A 24959-nucleotide genomic window follows, 5' to 3' on the forward strand; every position below is an offset into this window, starting at 1 on the left:
AGCTACTGGGGAGGCTGAGGCAGGAGAATGGCATAAACCCGGGAGGCGGAGCTTGCAGTGAGCTGAGATCCGGCCACTGCACTCCAGCCCGGGCAACCGAGCGAGACTCCGTCTCAAAAAACAACAACAACAACAACAAAAATTTTCTGGGCTTCTTGGGCCCTGTAATATGTTAATATGTACTATATATATTATTTAAACAGTAAAAAAAAGAGGGAAATAAAGAAAATAAAATGTATCAGTAATCTCACACTCAGAGAGAACCACTCATAGTGTTTCCGTATAGTTCTTTCTAGGATTTCTTTTCCTCTAGACTTTTCCCTATGTAAGTTTCCTCTTCCCTGAATTGGTGCCCAATTACCTTGCTACTTAATGTACATATTCGGTGTAAAATTTTGTACTCTATTTCTGTATGTGAGAGATGGTGTGCTAGATAATAACAATATAAAAACAGAGCATGTATGTATAGCCTACCCTTCAAGAAGCTTCCTGTTAACACTCATTGAAATTTTTTTTAAAAAAATGTTATTGTATATATTTGAGGATTGCAACATATTATGGGATACATATGGATAGTAAAATGGTTACTATAGTGAAGTAAGCTAACATATTCATCATCTCGCATAGTTACTTCTGTGTGTGTGTGTGTGAGCCAAGAGCAGCTAATATCTAGTTATTTAATACATAAAAATTAGATATAACTGTTTATACTGCACAGTGACATGTTTTACACAATGAATAATAGTGGTTATAGCTATTTATACTACTTGCTAACACGCTTTTCCCACTTAATATAAATGCCTTATCAATAAATATAGGTCTATTGCATCATCATTTAAAAAGCCTGTGTCATATTCTGTTTTTCAACTGTTTTATGATTTATTTAACAACCCCGTTAAGCTGTTTTCAGGTTATTTTTTAAACTAAACCAGTGTTGTGACAAGCACTCTCATCTAGGTTTGTAGTCTTCATAGTGACATGAACAAAACTGTTTATGATGATAAAGCTTAGACAGGGCAGCAGGAAGCCTGGAAGAATGGGGCTAGTGACAGAGAGACCACTTAGGATGCTGTCACAAGAAGATAAAATGATGACTTCTACTGAGAAAACTGCCTATGGCCATGAAAAGAAACAGGCAGATATGAGATATAGTTTTAAATAAAGAAACAACAAGATTTGATGGCTGTTTTGAAGTGGTGAACAAGAGGAAATGGTGAAACATAATATTGTATGGTTTTCAATTAACAGATGGAATCTGTTGAAATTAACTATTAACCAAGTCAAGAAATAAAATAGTGTTTAGGTTTGAAAGACTTTTGGAATATAAAGACAGGCTTCAATTATGAGCCATTGGAATAAAGTTATAATTTGTTATTATCAACACATAGAGAGAAATCTATGAGAACAAATGAGATCTCTCAACAGAAAAAATTATAGGAACAATTAAGAGAGTTGAGTAATTCTAAGAGATAGAAAATTTAGTGGGGACAGAGAGATAGAGAAGCATGTAACAGCTTTTAGAAATTATAGTTTTTTTGGCCAGGAGAGTTGTAGGGAAAGGTTAACCCTGACTTCTAGGTTTAAAATCTATTTATTTATTTATTTATTGAGATGGAGTCTCCCTCTGTCACACAGGCTGGAGTGCAGTGGTGCGATCTTGGTTCACTGCAGCCTCCACCTCCTGAGTTCAAACGATTCTCCTGCCTGAGCCCCTGAGCCTCCAGAGTAGCTGGGACTCCAGGTGCACACTGCCATGACCGGCTTTTTTTTTTTTTTTGTATTTTTAGTAGAGACGGGGTTTACCGTGTTGGCCAGGATGGTCTTGATCTCCTGACCTTGTGATGTGCCCTCCTCGGCCACCCAAAGTACTGGAATTGTAGGCGTGAGCCACCGCATCTGGCCTAGGAAGAGATGGATATTAAATAATCTTTTAGCTAGATTTTGCTATTTTGTAAAACCTGGGCTAATTTATCTAAAAATCAATTTTTGTGTTATTGAGATTAAAATTGAGGTTTATATTTCTGTAACTTTAATTCAGCAGGGAGGAAAGTTTATCTAAATACATGAAAAACATAAACCAATTTTAAAAGGGATATTTGAACTATTTAGCATGATAACATTTTAAAAAATTATATCTAGTCAAGAATATATTGTGATTTGAATGGTCTAATGTAATAAGTTGTTTAAATATCCATTTTATTAAGTTAGGAAGTAAGCACTATCTTCTGACACCACTTCTCTTTTTAACTTTTTACTATTCATTCTTGTAATCAGAACATCAATAACGTTGAGGCTAATAAAGTACAAATTCTTAGTTTCAAAAATGGTAAGGTCAAGCACGGTGGTTCACGCCTGTAATCCCAGCACTTTGGGAGACTGAGGAGGGTGGATCACCTAAGATCGGGAGTTTGAGACCAGCCTGGTCAACATGGTGAAACCCTGTCTCTACTAAACATATGAAAAAATTAGCTGGGTGTAGTGTTGCACACCTGTAATCCCAGCTACTCAGGAGGCTGAGGCAGAACAATCACTTGAACCTGGGACATGGAGGTTGCACTGTGTGGAGATTGCGCCACTGCACCCCAGCCTGGAAAACAGAGCGAGACTATCTCAAAACAACAACAACCAAAGGTAAAATTAATACAGACAGTGTTTTTGGTTGGCCAAAGTCATGTAGCTTGTTTTTGGATCAGATATGAATTGTATATTTCAAGTAATAACACTCCATTAGTCTTTAAAGTTATACATTTTTTCATTTATTTTACACAGATTTATCTAAATTTGGATATTTATTTTGGGGTTGGTATATCTTATAAGCAGTTTTGACATATGAAAAATATTCAGATATAGATAATTGATCGATGTAGTTATTTAAGAAATATAGACGTTGGCCTTATCCACTGTGATAGCAATAATAAATGACTAAATAAATAAGATGATAAAAGATAGATAAGATAATTTACAAAATACTTATTGTATACTCCCTCACATTCATCTTGACTCTTTCATGTTTGAAACAGTGACCAAATGACAGGCAAGGATTTTGTCCAATTTGTCATGAGCATGAAGAGAGGAGTCTATTGCTAACACTCAAAAGTTATTAATTTCAGATACCATTGTTTATTGAGCCTGCTTCAGTATTCATATCTCTACATTACCTACCTGCTATAAAGTAGTTCTTGTTTGTATTCTGTTCAAATTGAAGTATTTATTATCTCTTATTCTCAATGTTCTCAATTGTTTATTTTAATATTAAATATTTGGTCCTTAAATATTTAAACTCAAGGGAGTTTAAATGAAAACATAAAATCCTTAATTGTGCCTGTCACATAGTAGGGGGATAATAAATGCTGAGGTTATTCTGCACCCTTTCTCATGGAGGGTGAGTAAGTATCATAGTTCCATTCCAGTCCCATTGTTACAGTATGCTGCTTAGATTTTAATTACATCATTCACTTTGAAAAGAACAAATACTTTGCCAAAATTATTTAATTGTTTCTATATACCAGAACAAATTATTTAGCCATTTGGGTTTATAAAATGAAGCCATTTTAAACATGTATTTGGTTAATGTCAGTTTCTAGGATGTATATATCTACTTCAAAATGATGGTGGTTAATATTTCATATTGTTTAAATTCTAAGCTGTTATACATTATGTAATTTGTTTTTTAAACAATAAGCAAGTGAAGGAATTAAATAAAAAAGTGAATTGAAGATATTTGAATAGGACAATAGTTCTCATATCACTTTGAACTTGAATTTATTTGTCTCTATAATAAGGGCAACATTTCTAAATTAGTTGAAAAATAATTTTAAACATAACTATGTTTGGTTTTGTACCTGGACACTGGGGCATAATCAAACTAAAAGGAAGAATAAAACCTTTCACTTTTCATTCGTGTGCAGTACTGCTTCCAAAGGGAACAGATAACATTTATCAGAAGGATACAATTATTCATGTTTCTGGTTATTTGTATTTATAGCATTCTGTTTAGCTTGCCCTTTTTTGATAGATGTTCTACTGCACAAATACATTTGAATTCATATAAAATTGTATAAGAAATAAGAATCTTCCAGTGGAACTAGTGATAATGTTTGTAAGAAAGATCATTGTATAGTACTTCCCTCATATCACTTAATGCTTTTCACTAAATTCTAACATAAATATATTTCAGCACAATAAAGTAAGTTTCAGTAAAATCAATCTTCATAAATATCCTCTGTAAATCAGAAACTAGCTTTACTTGAGAAAAATTATAATTCTTATATTCATTGAAATATATTTTGAAGATTTAATTAAAATTAACTTTGTAGAAATATTGGCAACATTATGGCAAACTATTTACAATGACATCAAAATAATTATGAAGTGAAATAATAAGAAATTCAAATATCACAAAAAATTAAAAGTCCAAAAATGGAAAACAGAATGGATTGTCAAATTGCTTGATTTCACTCCCACTAGGGAAAAAAACAAATCTTAAATCTTAGCAATTTGGCAAGTTTTAAACCAGTCGAACCTTACGATTTTAGATCAGAGGTTTCTCTTTTTCCCTTTCTGACTACTTGCATTTATTGTGACTGCTAAGTCTACATAGCTGAATGATACTCTTCTATGAAATGCAAATGTTAAAGCCCCAGTTAATGGCTAATTATTACAGGTCATTGAGAAGATTATTTTTATGTTGACCATTCATTTTTTAACTGAATGCCTTATTTATTTTGCTAATGTTTGAAGTCCTCATTTTAAAATATACAGTGAAAACAATTAAGAATGATTTTAAGTGAGAGTATATTCCATTTATTCCCAAGGTTTTTGAGCATCCGAATTGTCACATTTCTTCCACCAGCAGAAATTGTTTCCTTATGATTTTCTGTATCTGAATATGCTTTACCAGTTTATACTAACCTTGAAAAATTTTCTTTTTCCCATTTCAAGTTCCACCCAATCTGACTGTTCCACAGGAAAAATCACCATTGGTCACCAGAGAAGGAGACACAATAGAACTGCAATGTCAAGTAACTGGCAAACCTAAACCAATCATCCTTTGGTCTAGAGCGGATAAAGAAGTTGCAATGCCTGATGGATCAATGCAAATGGAGAGTTATGATGGAACACTGAGGATTGTGAATGTGTCTAGGGAAATGTCAGGAATGTACAGATGTCAGACCAGCCAATACAATGGATTTAACGTGAAACCAAGGGAAGCCTTGGTGCAGCTCATCGTTCAGTGTAAGTAAATTCCTTTTTATGCATTTCCATGTGGGGACAAGGGAAGAATTGTTACCATTATTCTACTAGTAATATGAGGTGATTTTTGTAATGGGATTGAATGAACTATTTCTACATTAATGATACCCAATTTAAACTATAATCTACCCTAAATCTGCTTTTTGCGTGAGTTTATACACATTAATAGAGTTGTGGTTTTTTTGTTGTTTTTTGTTGTTGTTGTGTGTGTGTGTGTGTGTGTGTGTGTGTTTGTGTATGATAATTATGATGGTGTTCTCTGGTTGGTTAATGCCAAAGAATCAACAAACCTGATAGTGAGATACTGTCCATGTGCAATAAGCAAAGTGGAAACTGGAAGTAATTGCTGATTCAGGTTGTAATACATGTTTGTTTTCACAGTCCATGTTTTTACTTCAGGCAATTGCATGTCCTTTTCCCAAATTATCTACCTATTTCAAGCATCTCTTTGCTTAAATTATGGAGATCTAATCATTGAAATGTTATATTTGCATACCTGAAGTTGTAACAGTGAATTACATAACTGTCTAATAATATAGTGATAATTCAGGAAAGTCTTAGATGCTGAATTTTTGCCTGATTTAATCTTAGCAGGTAATTGTTTTACTCTGAGAATTGAATAAGATACATTTTTAACTATTTTTATGTTTTTACTGAAATCACGGTTATAGTTCTAATTAAAAATGTAGATGTTATGGACTTTACATTTGCTTTTAGCATTAAAACCACCTAAATCTACACACTTAAGGGTCAAGAAAATGTACCAGTGTTACTATTGTTTGGTTTTTACAGAATGCCCTGGTAATTGGGCTACCCAATGGTAAAGACACTGCTGAAAGAGAAGAAAACTAAACACAGTCTACTCAATTTCTAATAGTGCTACTGCAAATTTTAGTTGATATACTATTTGTTAAATATATGGCATAAAGTTTTCATTAAACAGATGAATTAGGTAAAACCATGCACATCAATAAACGGTGTCATTTTTATGTAACTCTTTGATAACTCAGGAACTTGAAAATAGAATTTAGTCCACGAATGTCTATTTTTATATTAGACTTAAAGTTGTTGGCAGAATGAATTAACTATTTTATGTTTTAGAGAATAATTAAAGTATGAAAATATTATGCGTGGAACTGCTTAGCTACAAATGTATTTGTGTATGAGATATGAGTGTGGGGTGAGAGACAAGGTTCTGGGTGCTGCTTACCCATTCCCTGCCCCTCTTCTATAGAACCTCAGATTCCAGTTATGCTATTTGACCTATAAATATGCAAGCTGATATTTGCAAACAGATGAAAAATAACTTGGCTTGATTTCTAATTGATTATGAGTTTTTTCTCCAAATAAGGCAGGTTTTAGATGTCAGGTTCCATTCAGCAATGGAATATTGCCTTTTTCTCACTGGCCTCTATACTCATGACAGTCTGTTCATGGGTATGAGGATCATGTGAAAACAGGTTTCTGAAAAAAAGAAAAAAGAGAGAAACTGCTTCCCATTTTCTAGAAAAAAAAAAAAAAAAGAGACATACCTTAAGTGACCACAAAGGAATTTGATATAATTTGGAACACTTCAATCTTGTTGGTAAGCACAGGATTCTGAGCTGCTTTGAGTTATGCACAAAGCTTCAGTGTTCCTGCAGCTATTAGTGCAATTAGTTTTCACTCTGCTCACTCCTTTCTGCAGAAGCTCTGATACTAATAAAAGCTACAGAATCCAGATGGCTCTAGAGAACTTCAAATTAAAGTTTCAAGAAAATCAGAATCTCCGTTCTCCATAGAATATACTTAACTTCAGAATTTTATTGATTAACTAAATTTCCTGTTTTTTCCTTTTTCCTGCCTCTTAATTAGTCCCCTAGGAAATAAATTCAGCATAAGACTTTAAAATTCAACTCTATAATAGGAATGACAGTTAACAGTGGCACAGTTGTCTAGTGTGACAGGGATGAACATAATTGAGTAAAAAATACCGATAGACACAGGCAAAGTTTAGTTATTTTAACACAGGTAAGATGATACAATTTATCTGCATCCCAAGGTGACTTCCTGGAGCAGGGGGTATAATCCAACAGCATTTCCTCTCAGAGGCAAATTTTCCTGGCCTGCCCAGGAAGGCAACCGAATGCAGGCAATCTTGCCAGCTCTAGGTGAGGATCATGTTATCATGGCTTTCAAGGACCTCCCTTCCATATATTTCCATCTCTTCTGAAGAACCTATTTATATGTCACTATTTTCTGGGTACAAATAACTGGTAAGAACTCCAGAATATTCCTGAGTACATCAAAGGTTCATTTTCCAGACATATAGTCTCTGCCAGCAGATCTTGCCTACATGCCTATCTAAGGCTTATTCTTGCAAAACTAATAGTATAGGAATTCAGATAATGTTTTAAAATTGATAAATAGTCTAACTTTTATAGTCATTTTTTTAAGAGACAGGGTTTCACTCTGTTGCCCAGGCTGAACTACAGTGGCATGATTATAGCTTACTGCAGCTTTGCTCAGTAAAATCAGGCTCAACCGATGCTTTCACCTTAGCTTCCCGAGTAGCTGGGACTACAGGTGCGCACCTCCATACCTGGCTAATTTTTAAATTTTGTGTAGAGACGGGGTCTTGCTATGTTGCTCAGGCTTGTCTCTAACACCTGACTTCAAGTGATCTTCCTGCCTCAGCCTCCCAAAATGTTGAGACTACAGGTATGAGTCACCATGTTCATCCTGAATTTTTTTTTTAATTTGAAAATAATTTATTATTTGCTTAACCTGGATACCTGTGCTACATGTAAGAAATATTCATATGTAATATTAAAACTAAGTTATATCATACATATGTAGACATATATATGTATACATATATATTTTGTATCATCCTTAGCAATTAAGTCCATCAATGCAGATAACAAGCTATGCTTTATATATTTTGTATTCCTAGCATAATATATTTTACATTATAGCTGTTCAGTAAATTTGTTGAGTAAATATAAGTTTACTCAACAGTAAATTTGTTGTGTAAACACAACACACAAAAAGTTCATGCCTGGTTTGTTAGTCTATTGTTGCATTGCTATAAAATACCTAAGACTGGGTACTTTATAAAGAAAAGAGGTTTAATTGACTCACAGTTTTGCAGGCTATATAGGAAGCATGATGCTGATATCTGCTTCTGGGTTGGCTTCTGGAAGCTTACAATCGTGGTAGAAGGTGAAGTGGGAGCTTGCACATTACATGGCCAGAGCAGGGGCAAGAGAGTAACCTGGGAGGTGCTACACATTTTTAAATGAATACATCTCACGAGAATTCACACTATCCTATTGCAATGACAGTACCAAGGGGGAATGGTGTTTAACCCATTCATGAGAAATCCTACACCAAGATCCAATCACCTATCACCAGGCCTTACTTCCAACACTGAGTATTACATTTCAGTATGACATTTGGGCAGGGACACAGATCCAAACCATATCAACTGTTTCTTTATTACTTAAGTTTCAGGGGTAGCTGAGGATTTGCTGCATACAGATTTCTTCCTTAAGATGTTTATTACATTGGTAAATTCTGGAACTGCCTATTTTACACATGAGCACACACACGTTTATGTATAATTTTATCTTTTAAGACATAAAATAATGTAAAAGAGGTGGCAATAATAAATAAGATAGAAAAAAATCCAGTATTTTCAAGACATTTTTTACTTACTTAGTTTTACTTCATCCAACTAAACAATAACCACTCAAAAAAACTAAACAAGCACAGAATGAATTGTATATAGGACATCGATGAGTGAAGGGCATCCATCCCTAAAAAGAAATAGTACATATATGTATTTCTAAATAATATAAATAATGGAACCATCCACTTATGGGTCTAAATATCTAAATGAGGTTTATTCTTAGCTAATGTTATGTTTAAAAGGAAGCAATATAATTTATAAAATTATAAAGTTTATACAAACTTTTCAAATTATTTACTCTCACTAATTAATTTGCCTCTTGTTAAAATTTGTACAAAATGAGGGACAGAAGCCTAGAGATATTTTAGACCTTTCTATATCCTGTTAAGAGTAACATAGTCACAACAATGAAACAGTTTGATTAATTCTTGTTCACATTGCTAATTTTTAGAAAGCAAAAGGTTTTTTCTTTATGACTTTTAACTTCTACAATTGCCAGTTACCACACAGATTATGGACCAGAGTATGAAGTTGAAAATATAAGTTTTTTGAAACAAAAATATTTTTGTTTCAAACTTTTTTAACATTAATAACATTAATAAACTTTTAATAGCATTAAAAAATTTTATCCATTGTTTAATTTATTCCCATTTTTTGGAATGGTAGTACGATTTTTTTTGAATATTTGACTCATTTTTATTTGAAGCAGCATTAGAATAGCATAATTGAAAATAAAGGTATTACATATATTAATTTATTCATAGTATTTAAAAATCACAGTATGTATAGAGCTTACCAAACACAACTGAAACAACTTTCTTTTTTTCCCTCTTTTTTTCTCTTTTTTTTTTCTTTTTCAGACGGAGTTTCATTCTTGTTGCCAGGCTGGGATGCAGTGGCATGATCTCGGCTCACCACAACCTCCGCCTCCCTGGTTCAAGCAATTCTCCTACTTCAGCCACCCGAGTAGCTTGGATTACATGCATGTGCCACCATGACCAGCTAATTTTGTATTTTTAGTAGATATGGGGTTTTTCCATTTTGGTCAGGCTGGTTTCCAACTCCTGACCTCAGATGATCCACCCGCCTCCGCCTCCCAAAGTGCTGGGATTTGACAGGTGTGAGTCACTGCGCCCAGCCAACTAAAACAACTTTCTAAACAAAGTACCTGATTGTTTGAATATTAATTGAATAAAAGTTCCATTGAATTTTCAAATATATATGTTAAATGAGAAACCAGGATATGCGGGCAAGCGGGTGGCTCATACTTGTAATCCTAGCGCTTTGGGAGACTGAGGTGGGTGGATCATGAGGTCAAGAGATTAAGACCATCCTGGCCAACATGGTGAAACCCCATCTCTATTAAAAATACAAAAATTAGCTGGACGTGGTGGTGTGCACCTGTAGTCCCAGCTACTCGGGAGGCTTAGTCAGGAGAATCGCTGGAACCCAGGAGGTGGAGGTTGCAGTGAGCCGAGATCTCACCACTGCACTCAAGCATGAGTGACAGAGCGAGACTCGTCTCAAACAAAATAAAACAAAACAAAACAAAAACAGGATACAGGATATGCTTATTGTCTTCCTAAAAGAAAGTATTGTTTTTCATATCTGTATTATATAAGTATATTTATACTTATAAAATTGTATGCTACAATTTTAATTTGATAAACTATAACATTTTATTTTTAATATAAGCTGTCCTTTAGTTTCATCTCAAAGCACTATTAAAGTCTTTTAGTAACGTGAGTATATTTCAAAGTATAATTCCTTGAAAATTAACTGGAGAATATATTGCATTGAATGTTACTTTTGGTGTTAAGTCTCCACCATGGATATGCACATTTGTTGTACCTTCAACTAATGACATGATATTTCTGTTAAGAGGTATATAATATACACTAAAAACCAAAGACAGATGTTAGTGTTAGATTCTGTTAAATAACTGCCTTTTACCTAATTCCAAATCTAATTAATACACCCCTTATAATTTGTATTTTCCAAACAAAGAAAAATTATGAAAGAAAATAATCAGGACTGTTGATAAACCGATGTTCCTCACCTGTTTCAGTTTCCAAAGCAAGACCAAATTAGGTGAAGGAGAGAAAGCCAGAGATCAGTGTTTTATTTTTGAGGCTTTTTCTCAAGAAATCTAATGAAGAGAGTATGCCAGTTACTTTTAATCAAAATGAATATTCAACAAAAGCAAAATCTCATGAACCTTACAAAGAAAAAGAAAATTAAAGATAGACTGGAAAGTGCTCTAACACATATGCTCACTGTTGTTAGACAAGTTACTGAGTAATGTTCTGTAGTGTTGAGATAGGTAGAAATAGTGTACTTAGGTAATATAACAATTTTGTGATTTTTTAAAAGCAAAATTATTCTGGAAATATCAGTGTGACTAGGGATTAATCTAAAACTAATATCAAAGATAAGGTAATTACTGATAAAAGAGGAAATACAAGAGGATCTAGGCCAGGCAAAAAGGCTATCCAAAAATTTTACAAATGAATAAATGAATTTTTAATTTATTAGGAGGGTAATAATGACTTTCAGCTCAGTAGCCTGAACAAGTTTTACTTGTCCAGGTCTGTTTCTTATTTTCTGTAATGATTCAGTCCATCTCTTTTCAGTCTCATAAGCATGGTAATTGAATGTTGCTTCTCGGGCTAGACTTTAATTCTCCTCTTCTGTTTATAACAATTCTTCCAATCTTTCTGCCATTTAAGTCCTAGCTAAGTCGCACCCCTCTATACTGCCTCTTGGTGATGATGAAAGATCTTTATTGATAGCTCCATGGACACTAACTTTAGTATGTAGAAGACAATTTAGAGCTTCAAAGTAAAACTTCATTTTGAAGACACACATTAGATGGTATGTTTCTTTCAAAATCACTAGGTTTCATTTCAGTATTGCCTTTCTCAGAACTATCCTGTAATATTGGCTATACATATAGTTGAGAAATAATTCTAATGGTTGTGTATGTTTACACTGAACTGTTATTATCTAATTGTATTCATTTCTTATACCAAAGTGACTTGATTCTAACAGCCTTTGGTTTCCTTCCATAATATAAATTTATACTCAAAATTTGAAGACTTACCTTTGAGATTATTCCAAAGACTCTAGTAGAAACATTAAGGTAAGTTCAAAGTTATTTTCCAAATGTACTTAAGGATGGAGTACATTGCATATATATATATAATATCTTCAGATGCAACAATTGACTACACATTATCTGAAAAGAAGATCAGTTTATCAAGTATGTGGCTCATGTAAGGAAAATAAGTGCATAGTTTATTTTTCTGGTTTCTTCTCTGCTGCTATCTTAATGTAAGTACAACCAAAATTTAATGTTTAGAAAAGTGTATGGATTAAAAATTTTATTTTTCAGCATCTATGCAAAGAAGTGTGAGAGTGACCAGGTAGTTTTAACAGAATGATTAAAGGTACAAATTAAGCCAGGCAAGACTTATTTTTATTGGTATTGTCAGCTAGGTACTTCTGTCCACCCCAACTATGCAAAAATGAATTCAACTGGATAATATCATTATATCATTTCCTTAATACCTTAAGGCCATGAGGATATTTTCTCCCATTGAAACCCTTGAGATATGTGATTAAGTTAAATTTATTTTATAGGGTTATTTTATTTTATTTTATTTTTCCATTTTTTGAGACAGGGTTTCTCTCTTGCCCAGGCTGGATTGCAGTAGCACAATCATAGCTTACTATGGCCTCAAATCCTTGGCCCAGGCAATCCTCAGTCTTCCGAGTAGCTGGGATTACAGGTGTGAGCCACCATGCTGGGCTATTTTTTACATTTTTTTAGAGACAGAGTCTTGCTGTGTTGCCCAGCCTGGATTCAAACTCCTGGCCTCAAGCGCCCCTCCCATCTCAGCTTTCCAAAAGTGCTGGGATCGAAGGTGTGAACCACTACGCCCCACTGAGTTAAATTTTCAATAAAAAGTTTACATGCCTCTGTTCCTGCGGGCTTTTTTCTTTCTCCCTTTTTTGCTTTATGGAAATATAGTTTCTTCTAAGAAAAATGAACATAAACACATATATAAATATATATGTATAACTATAAAAATTCTGTGCCTTCGTAATCTTTCTTAGTTAAAAAAGAGTTTATCTTTATTCCAAAAACTAAATTCATTCTTCCCAAATACAGAATTTGGGCATTTCATACATACTGTGATCATCTCCCCTGTAACACAAACGTAATAATAATAAATAATTATAATAAATCACACATAAAGGTGAACAATAATATATCATATGAACATTCCTGTGATATTATCAATTTATTTTAAATATACCAACAATAATATGCTTAGTGCAGAGGGAAATATAAAGTGCTATCAAATTAACTTACAAGGGTATAAGTTAATTTTTTCTAATCAAAGACCCATGTATTTTGGTCTTTGATTAGAAAAAAATAAATTCAAAGAATTTCAGATGTTAAGTAAAATATAAGAAATTGATTGTCAAAAAAATACTTTAATAAATGCATGATAAAGCCAATCTGAAAGTGAGAAATCAAAGGCAGAATTTGAGAGAAAGACATGATTTCCTCTCCCTCCAGCAATGGGCACATATTTACTAGAGTGTTTAATCCCCTCAGGCAGTATTCGTGTAGATTTTTAGCTTATATGTTGTTAGCAATTGTATCTTTATTATCAATTTTTGATGTGATATCATATTTTAACATTCAGTACCAGCCACACATTTTTTGGTTTTGCGTATATCATATTATGTTGGATTATATTACGTGACACTAATAACTTTACTTTGTACTAAATTCCTGTATTGAATAATCTACCAAGGGTCTTAGATTCCACTGCTTTTAAACTTGCGGGACTACTAGAGGCATATTTGGTATCAAAATTCACATACAAGGGTATAAGACAGAAACAATAGCTTGCCAACATGCCCTTTCACTCCTATTCCCTGCAGATCTTTGAAAATGTGTAAAAACATGTTTTAATTGAGTCAGTGGAGGAAAAGGAATGCTCCTGGCATCTAGAGAGTAGAGACCAGGGCTACTGCTAATTGTCCCAAACGCATATGGCAGTCTTCCAACACAGTTTTCGTGCCCAGAATATGTATATTTTTTTGTGGTGGAGGAGGCTCTAACTTGTTTATTGTATGGTGTTTAGAGGCTACGTAGGCTTGTAATCTTTAGATTCCAGTAATATGTCCTTCTCCCCTATGTCATGATGATACAAACTGTCTCCAGACATTGCCAAATGTCCCCGACTGGCAAAATCACCCCAGGTTAAGAACCACTGCCTAGATGATGACTCATAGACAAGGAAACAAGGTCTACATAATTTGGGGATGGGAACTCTGGGAGAATCCTCTGCCCCACAGGAGCCAATGTCTCTTGTAACAAATCTATAGGCAGAATTTCCAGGGTCCTTGAAGAGACATGCCAGTTACAAGAACCGCTATACTAAGCTCAAAGCCATGGCTTCCTATTAAGTATTAACATTCCTTTCAAATCCAGAAGCAATTTAATGTAGAAATGCCACCTAAGATTATAGTTGACATTCTTCCCTTGTCAGGTTATCAGGGGATCAGAGATAGAATTTTAAAAGAAGGTCAAATTCTCATACAGAAAGGAAAAGATTTATTCCTTTAATTGCACCTACTCTTTTCATCTGCCATACTAAACTCTTAGCAATTCTTTTACTCTTATATTTTTCTGCATTTGATAATAATAATTATAGTTTCATATATTAAGAAAGTATGTTTCCAATATATCTTTTTGTTTTTTAACTTGCCCTTTGAGTCATCTTCTGAGAACTGCTGTGCCTGTATTCTTTCTTCATAAGCCTTTTGGCTTTGTGTCTGGGTTTGGCAGGGAGTAGCTGTATTTCATGCTGTTCCATCAAATCATTTCAGTCTACCTTGTGAGTTCCTTTCTTCTGGCAAATGAATATTTCCTTGAAGCCTTACAAATTATAATAAGCAAAAATAAAGATTCTTCAAAAGGACACCTCAGGACTTAAACTAACCATGCATTATAACATTAAAATAAAATCTCCTTGATTATATACCATTAAGACTTATTTTAAATGTGGAAATTACTCTTTCTTCTTAATTCAAACTATTTTCATAAAGAAAGAAGTCAAATACTTTTCTTGAAATTTAATATGTATATTGTTTTCTTTGATACTATTTTTCATTCAATGAAATAAAAGTTTTAAAATGTTTTTCTAGAAAAAGATTATTATTTAACTTGAGTAGGATTTCTTTTTAAGAAGATAATTGCACTCAATTAATCAAGGGAGGAAACTATTAAAAGCTAAGCAGGAAACTGAGATGTATTTAAGAAAAATAGGAAGTATTCATTCTTAGAATTTAAATTATTTGCATTGAAATACATGGATGAAATGACAGAAGCGATCAGACGTTTCTTGAGTATTTTGTTTCTTTGTGCCCATCAGTTTCAACAGTTTATCCAGTGTTTGAAGCCATATGTTCATAACCACAACATAACTGCCTTGTGTACAACATAAAATGATGAATAGTGCTTTATAGCTCAGTTAAAAGATATAATTTGAGTACACAAAGTTTTCACTTTAAGTGCTCACTGGAAGCTCTAAGTTACAGTCAATCATTCAATCACAGATATACATATATATAGAGGCAGATGATGCAGATATTTAGAGAGGTATGTATGAATGCAGTGATGTATCCCTATTTTCTTACCTATCCATCCACCTGTCTGTCTATCTGTCTATGTCTGTGTTGTCTCCATGCAGAGGACACATTTATTGAGTGAACACTCATTCCTGTTAATGCATTTTTCTTCTTTGTCTTTTATGATATTGTAAATACTAGTTCTGTTTCTACTTTTCAGTCTTGTTTTGGCTGCTATTTATTCTTCATATCTTTAAATCAGATTTTGATCCTATTGTTTCCTTACTCTACACTTTCTTGCTTGGCAGTATAATGACTGAAACTGTCATTGCTAAGCAGATCTTCCCCAAATTTGTATCTGAGATATTCAGCTACTGCAAGATGTCAACTTAGTTTCTGCATGAATTCTAAAATCTAATGTGACTAAAATTAAAAGTATAATAATTCCTTTTCATTATTTTTTTCCTCTTCAATTCCCTGTTCCTCCAAAAAGATCCCTTTCCTCTCTATTATCAGGAGCAAAGTCATTCTGTCTTTCCTTTCTCTACCATACATTTCAAATTAGGATATTGTATTCTGAAGTAAAGACCTGATTTGAATTCCAGCTTTGCTCTTTATTCATAATTTCTCTAAATATTCACTTTCTTATTTGCCATGATGAAAAGAAATCTTGTTATGATGGATTCCTCTGAGGATTAAATTAGATGATGCCTAAAAAGCATTTAGACCAGTGTTGACAATGTTAGTAATATTCCTTAAGGTTACCTCTTCTTTCCAAAATCCTCAGAATTCATCCCTGCTTTTCCATTCCAACTTTTGTTCGAAGGTCAGACCCTTTTACCTCCTGCAAGAAATTCCTACTATTTTTACAACCTTTGATCTCTTTACCTCGGCAACATTGCTGCATTGCTGTCAGATGAACTTTTTTTTTTTTTTTTCTTTTTTTATGAGTGAGAATACTTTCAGTTGCAATTGGTGGAAAATTCTTATCTAACTGCTCTAGGCAGGAAAGTGTAGTGGGTTCCAGGAATGTAAACATTACCATCTTCTCAACTATCCACTCAGTTCTTTCTGTATTTACTTCACTTAGTGGTTCTCATTTCCAGTCCACCTGAAAAAGCTTGCCCCTTTGTCTCTCTCCCAGAGATTAACTACAAAGAGACGTGATTGGTTTGGCTTGGGTAACCACACTCCACAGCAGAGGCATAAATGCAAGCATTGTTCTATTTGGAAATTCTCTATGACTACTCATTATCTGTGATTCAAAGTTTGGTATCCTAAACTGGCAAATAGCATCGCCTACCCTTTGTGAGATCACATTTCATGTTCCAGTCAAGGTGAACAGTTCATTCTCTTATGCACATTTGAACTCAATACTTTTTGTCATTTCATTCCCTATGTCATGAATATCCTTAAAATAATCTTTATGAACCCACTCTTTACAATCTTCAAGACATTACTCAAATGTCATTTTTCCCATGCTATCTCCTGAAGTCTCCAGCTATGTGTAATTTTTTTAAAATTCTAAATCTATACCTTTTTAAAAATTTTCTGAACTTAGCAATTTCAGTCTTCAACTCCTAAGTAATATACAGAGACATTTTCCGTGTTTCTTTTTTTCTCTCTATCTCTCTCATAAGAGATTATAAACTCCTTCCTTCGTGACATAATTGCATACTCTAAAAATGCCTAGATCAGTAAGTGTGTAAATTGGTGAATTATTTGAAATATGGTTATGTTTTTCATTTATTTCATTTTCAATGTTTATTTATTTAGGCTGGGTGTGGTGGCTCATACCTGTAATCCCAGCTCTTTGGGAGGCTAAGGTGGGCAGATTGCTTGAGTCCAGGAGTTCAAGACAAGCCTGGGAAACACCCCATCTCTACAAAAAAACTACAAAAATTAGTCAGGCATGGTGATGCACACCTATAGTTCTAGCTACTTGGGAGGCTGAGGTGGAAGACTTACCTGAGCCTGGGGAGGTCAGGGGTGCAGTGAGCCATTGTTGTGTCACTGCACTCCAGTCTGGGAGACAGAGTGAGACCCTGTCTCAAAAAAAAAATTTTTAGATTCAATTATTTTATTTTCAAATAATTCAGATTGTATTTTTCAGCTACAGTGTTGTCAGTGAAGATAAAACTCTACACACACAGTTTTTTGATACTGCAATTCAACCCAGGTGACATAGTACAATAATAATAAATAATAAAATACGAAACAGTTTTAACCATAACTATGAATATGGTTACAGTCTGGAATAGGGGCATAATAAGGAACTATAAATATGGAGGATTGATTCTAAGTCTGGCTCTGGATTCAAATTCTAGCAGTGCCAATTTTAATTGTGTGACTTGTGTCGGTTTCTACCACCAAATTTTCTATGCAAATAAAGGGCTTAGTATGATGGTCTCTAAGTAATCTTCAAGTATGGAAGTTATTACCAACAAAATTTTCTGATTTATATAATAATCATATGTAACAGAAACCGCATATTCTATTAATTGTTTCGGAAATCTCCTAGAAACTACATGCTTGAATTAAAGGATGCATGGATGACAAAATTTCATTGCAACAAGTTATCTATGTTAAAATAATTCAGTTATCTGTTATAATGAAAGACAAGAATAAAAAATAAGAGATTGAAGGCTAGAGGCATACATAATTATATATACTTAACTTTGTTTCCACTAGAGAAAATGCAGTGCATTTGCAATCTTATTAAAAAAGAATTCTTGCTATATATAATGACAAAATTTCAGTGCTCGATGAAATAAAATTTTCAAAGTTTATAAAGGATGATGTCTTGTGAATTTTACCTTAATCTTTCTCTTTCGTTGTTTTGTGGTTAGCTTCTGTTTAGAATGAGGATGGTTGCTAGGTACACTACCGGATCCATATATCGTGCCCCTAAACATATGTTATTTTACAATTCCTTAGTTTTAAAGACTGTGGATGTGCTAACTTATGAAGGATACTGTTATTTTGTTTCTTCTTGATGTAGCCAAACATTTACATAAATACAAAGAAAAATATAATAATGCTTTGACTTAAATTGTTTTATTTTTGTCTGCATGTCTGTTTCTTTGTAGATATTCTTTGCAGCTTATCTGTAAAGAAGATAAATTTTACAAAGCGATGGAAAAATATAGTAGTCTGGAAATTCATATTTCTCTCTCAAAGGCCATTCTATGTCAAATGCCTAATTTAAAAATTATTTTCTGGCCGGGCGCGGTGGCTCAAGCCTGTAATCCCAGCACTTTGGGAGGCCGAGACGGGCGGGTCACGAGGTCAGGAGATCGAGACCATCCTGGCTAACACGGTGAAACCCCGTCTCTACTAAAAAAATACAAAAAACTAGCCGGGCGAGGTGGTGGGCGCCTGTAGTCCCAGCTACTCCGGGAGGCTGAGGCAGGAGAATGGCGCGAACCCGGGAGGCGGAGCTTGCAGTGAGCTGAGATCCGGCCACTGCACTCCAGCCTGGGGGACAGAGCGAGACTCCGTCTCAAAAAAAAAAAAAAAAAAAAAAAAAAAATTTTTTTTTTTTTTTTTGGGTTTTTTTTAAAAAATTTTTTTTTTTTTTTTTTTTTTTTTTTTTCCTGAAAGTACACTGTCATAAAGGTTTGCTTCCAGTGTTTTACATGTATTAGTTTATTCGGGTAAGAAAAACTAATTTGTTCAGCACACACAAATTCCTTTGTCTGGAGTTGAAAAACATTTGAATTGAAATGACCATTTTGATCTTTGGCAGCACACAAAGTAACTTTTAATAAGTCATGTGACAATGCCACAGTAGGTGTGTTAGGTTTCCTTCAATAGTCTTGGGAAAATGTGATTATTTTCTTAGGCTGCTTTGAATATTCTTAGCTTTCTTAGCTTCAAACAGTTTTTCTCTGTCTTTCCTCTCTTCCTCTCTCTTTCTACACACACATAGAGGTTCATACATACTTTTAGGGGATTGTAATTTGAGTCTATTGCTCCTTGTGCGAAGATGGAACATATCTGTCACTTACTAGTTTTAAACAATCAGATCGGTTTTCTCTAGAATTCTACATAAGACATTCTTGATCTTTTTTTCATTTTTGTACATAAGATGGGTACCATCTATGAAATACGCCTGGCCCCAAGTTGTAGCTTGACCATAAGTCTAGAGTTTTGACATTGATGACTAAATAAATGTATTCTAGTATTTATTAAGAATCCCATCTGATGCTGATCTTACAACTCTCAAATATAGGCTCCAGTAATTTCATATTTTTATATTTTAATTAGCTCATCCATAGAATTCCTTAACACTGATGCATTTTCATTGTTAGATAAAGAGGTTCCCATAGGTGGAAAAAGATTGAAGATCTGCATTTCCATTCTCTTTGTTGACAATTGATCCTAAAATATCTGGGCCTTGAATTCTCAGCTTTAGTTTTAAAAGTTGTGCACAATATGTCTATAAAATGTATGTATGACCCTACTGAAAGTGAAGTTTCTGCGTTCATCCAATTACACTAAAACCAATAGAAATATAAATGCATACTATTTTCCTTTTAGCAATAGTAATGCTGCACAAATCTGTTTAAATATGACGCTGAGGTTTTAAAGTGTTATATCTCTTTTACCAGGTAGATAATTTTTTTTTTTTTTTTTTTTGAGACAGAGTCTTGCTCTGTTGCCTAGGCTGGAGTGCAGTGGTGCAATCTTGACTCACTGCAAGCTCCACCTCCTGGGTCAGGTCATTTTCCTGCCTCAGCGTCCTGAGTAGCTGGGACTACAGGTGCCCGCCACCACGCCCGGCTAATTCTTTGTATTTTTAGTAGAGACGCGGTTTCACCGTGTTAGCTAGGATGGTCTCGATCTCCTGACCTCGTGATCCGACCGCCTCGGCCTCCCAAAGTGCTGGGATTACAGGCGTGAGCTACCGCGCCTGGCCTACAAGAAGGAGATAGTATTTTGACTTGAAATGTTGATTGTTCCAAATCCCTTTACATGTTGTTATTAGGTTGGTGAGAAAGTACTTGAGGTTTTGGCCATTACTTTTAATGTCAAAAACCACAATTACTTTTGCACCAACCTAATAAAACAACAGCAACAACAAAGATAACAACAATGAACTGACTTTTAAAAAAGCTAGATTATAAAAGAGCATCTACTTATAGTGTATCCTCTATATCTCATTATTATTGTTTTGTGTACTTACATATTCCTATAATTTTGTCAAAATTATGATGATTCTTCCTGAATTATACTCAAGACATCGGCATTGTTTTCATTCTTGGCTTAGTGATGTTTATTTTTTAATGCTTCATTATTTTCAAGGTAATGAAACTATTTTTCATATTTTTTCACTTTAATCAGTATTCAAATTTGAAAGCTTTAAGGAATTCAGTCAATAAATATTTACTTCAATTAACTCATTCAATAAATATTAATTCAGTCAATAAAATTTTACCAATTTCTCTGATAGATTAAGGGAAATTCAAGTAAGAATTAAAGGTAATCTGTATACCAAGAAGTTTATAATCTAATGTAGAATCAGACAAAGACTTTTAAGGTAGGTTTCAGAGGTGCCATGTAAACACAGAGGAGGGGTGGTGGAAGCTATTTATGCTTTGTCCTGACAGCCATATATGTCTGGTGTGTATTTTTACATTTGAGTTTACCAGTATCAATAGGTATAGATGTGAAGGTGTAAAAAGGTTTCCCCAATTTTCTCATTTTGTTTTGATTCTCTCAATTGAAACTTTTTTTTTTTTTATTTTTGTAAAATGACTTGAGCCTTACAGTTTGGGAAGTTGCTTGGCCTGCCTTCCTAATATTTCTGAGAATTTCTGGAGACTCCAAGTCCTCTGCGAATCTCTTGCTTTGAATTCTTCCTGTGTTCTCAGTATCTACTTTGCTATCATCCCTTAGCAATTACAATTTTCCCCCCGCATTACTTCATTTGTTAGACATAATCTCTTTTATAATTTTTCAAAGCAGTTTTAATCTAAAACCAAGAGGCAGAACAGATTATTGAAGATTTCTAGAAGCCAAGAGGAGGGGAAATGAAAGAGATACTCTGAATGAATTATCAGTGTTCCCAGATAGCCATCATTAGCATTTTTCTGCATAAGCAACTTTTCCTTTGTAAGCCTTTTGTTAATTCCCATCTGAGTGAGATCTTTACTTCTCTTTATCCTTAGTGCTAAAGTCACTAGCAGAAGGCACAACTCATAAACATCCTACTTATCATGTATAACAATTCAGTTTTTTCATGGTAATGTTCTCCTATGTAGAGTCCTGTCACAATCTAATGGACTACTAAAGTCGTTTCTTTACAAAAAAGAACGGGGGAAAAAAGTCAATTACCCCAGGGGAAAAAAAATTATGATATTTCCACAACATAGGGTCAATTTGGACTTTAAAACAGTACATTTTTTTTACTTCTCTCTATAGTGTGTGAATATATATGTTTCTGCATGTACTAGTGCTCTTGTGTCTGTAGGAAGGAATATCAAAGATAAAGCAGGCAGAATGCACTGGGGAAAAGAACAGAGAGCAATAAATACCAGAAATACTGAGTCTAAAATTCGGCATAGTGATAAAATAAAAATATCTAAGCAAACAGACATTTTTCATGGAGTCCTCTTGAGGGTTTGACATCATGTTAGTTTCATTTCTTGCAATGTGTTTTAGATCATTAGAAGCAATATTTAAAACACAAGATGGTAGTGTAGGTTTATATGGGATCTCTGGAATTTGAGAACATATATTTTTCACTCACTAGAACAGGAAGATAGGGCCTGTATCTCTAATAAATGAGGGCAATTTTGTTTTATTCTGTATTTGTTAGCTTTATGTGGAATTTTAAAACAATTTTCTTAAGAAATTATGTGAATATTGTATTGTATTTTTCCCCCTGAATGTTGAAGATTGCATATATTTATATAAATGTTCCTGCTCTGATTTCAGGGTTGGTTAAATCCTGAGACTGTGTCATACTTTGTTCCTCTGCTCTTCTCGTTTCCCTTTTTATGGCTCTATATCTTTGTAGCTGGACATAATATAGAATTGGAATGTATTTTATTTCTTATTATGTGTATTTCCTACTCAGTTTAAATATCAGTCAGTGGAATATTTTATATCTCTCACTAAAGACAATGCAAAAATAAAACTAGATTTAAATTTTCTTCTTCTTCTTCTTCTTTTTTTTATTGTAGGCCTTGATGAATTCTTTTTGACCCTCTGGGTCAGAGGCCCTTATGGAGCAATGCTTCCCTTTCTAGATCTAAAACAAAACCTATGGACAGCAAAAGAGCATGAAGTCAGGAAAATGTTTACCTTTGATAAGCTTGAAAAGTCAATTTCAAGGATAAAACACCTTGATAAAAGTCAATCAGATTAGATAAACACAAATGGAAACCAAGAGAAATAGAGACATAAATAGATATGCAATATCATATACTTTTCCTAAATAGGAAAGGAGGTTACACATAAAATGCAAGTATTTTGCAAGCTGGAAACACAACAAAACAGAAAATGAGATAGAATGTGGAAGAAAACAATAAAAATGACTATGAATAAGAGATATAAAAATATTTTGAGCAAATGTTTTAGACGCTTTTGCAGGTGAGTTGCGTAAATGCTCCATAATTTCCTGTTACCTTGGATCTATATGAGGTGGATTAACAAAGAAAACAGAGTTTAGACTATCAATTTTATTTCTTTAATTTTTTGATTATGAGTATATATTTACAATAAATAATAAACCTTGCTTTAAAACATACTCATGTTAGTTATATTCACTATGAATTTGTTTCGTAAAACATTTTCACAGTTCCAAAAGCTGTGTCCAAGTTGCATCATCACAGATTTCAAATTAGTAGAGTAATAATGATGGTTTTTAGCTCTTTCCTCATATGTAGATATTCAGAGTGAGTCATGGAAATTCATATGATCATAGCCTTTTTGGTGCATTTATTTTTTAACTATATATTTAGAAATACTTTTCATATAAAGTTATAACTTTATATTGACTATACAAAGTGAAATATAAAGAACAAACTGTGAATGATAAAGAAATGATCTTAGCTAGTTTTCTTTGTAAATCTTAAAAAATTAGCAGGCTTAAGGATGTAACATAATAACAAATACTACATTATTTGGGAAAATACTTGAAGTGCTATTAATGATTTAATATAATTTGGACCTCATGTTATGAAGTACTTACTGTTACTCTTCAGAGCAATCCTATGAAGAACACATACCTACTCAACAATTTTTAAATGACTAAGCCATTAAAAACCATGCAAATATTGTAACTGAGTTGGCAATTGAAGCAACTGAAAAACATGGAATCCACAGGACAGCTTGCAGACTCTTTCCACCTAGATAGTTGTAAAAAAAATACAACTAAAGAAAAAAGTTTAAAAAATTTTAAATGTGTTTTTACCTGTATTCTAACAACAATGTTATGTCTCTACCAAATAAACAGACAAGCAGGATCATTTCATGCTTTACTGGTACCACCTTAGTGGTTAGTCTGGGATACTACCTCCAAATGGTTTACCTTTTTCTTGGTCATTATACCTCTCCAAATTCTTCATGTTTTGTTTTTGTTTTTTTACGTCTGGGCTTCTTAGATTTCTGTAATTCTGCATTTTGGGGGTTTATTTTTTTTCTCCTCTCTAATTTTATCAGTATGTTTCTCAGACTCCTTATTTGGAAGCATATGTTACATTCTTGTTTTCACTTCCAAAGTCCTAGTTCAGACACTCCTTGGCTCTTGCCTACCCTTTCTTGAATCCTGGCTTCATTTTTTGATATTCTCTTTTCTTGGAATTCTGTTATTCTCATCCTTTAGCCTTGGATTATTGGCACAACTTAATTGGTCTCCAGCCTTCCCGGCCGTGACTTTTCCACATGTGCTCTCCCTTGCAGCCATAGATAGCTCAGTTTTCCACTTCCCCACGTTTTCATATTGCCACCTTTTTGTTCATGTTGATTTGATTTACATTTCTCCTTTGCTTTTTTTACCTGAAGATAGTGAGGCATACTTTGTTTTGTTGTCCTTTACTTCTTTGACTTTTCACATACTATATTTTTTATAAATTGAAGCTTTGTTCCAGCAAATCTATGGTACCATTTTTTTTTGTTTTGTTTTGTTTTGTTTTGTTTTGTTTTTTTTAACAGCATATGCTCATTTTATGTCTCCGTGTCACATTTTGGTAATTTGCAATATTTCAAACTTTTTTATTATTATTATATCTGTGATGGTGATATGTGAGCAGTGATCTTTGATGTTATTATTTTAATTGTTTTGAGGTGCCATGAACCACACCCATAAGAGACAGTAAACTTAACTGTTAAATACTGTGCTCTGACTGCTTTACTGACCGGCTGTTCTCATGTC

General features: G+C 33.7%; 1 protein-coding gene across 2 annotated transcripts in view; it reads left to right on the top strand.

Moving 5' to 3' along the window:
* Positions 1-24959, top strand: part of MDGA2 (MAM domain containing glycosylphosphatidylinositol anchor 2) — an 825087-nt gene that overhangs the window by 629855 nt on the left and 170273 nt on the right. For both annotated transcript variants that reach the window (XM_011947064.1, XM_011947065.1), the window contains exon 8: positions 4942-5235. In XM_011947064.1, coding sequence (XP_011802454.1) covers positions 4942-5235 — 294 coding nt within the window. The remainder of the gene's footprint in view (positions 1-4941; positions 5236-24959) is intronic.

This window comes from Colobus angolensis, unplaced genomic scaffold, assembly GCF_000951035.1.
Source record: "Colobus angolensis palliatus isolate OR3802 unplaced genomic scaffold, Cang.pa_1.0 Scaffold258, whole genome shotgun sequence".
Classification (NCBI taxonomy): domain Eukaryota; kingdom Metazoa; phylum Chordata; class Mammalia; order Primates; family Cercopithecidae; genus Colobus; species Colobus angolensis.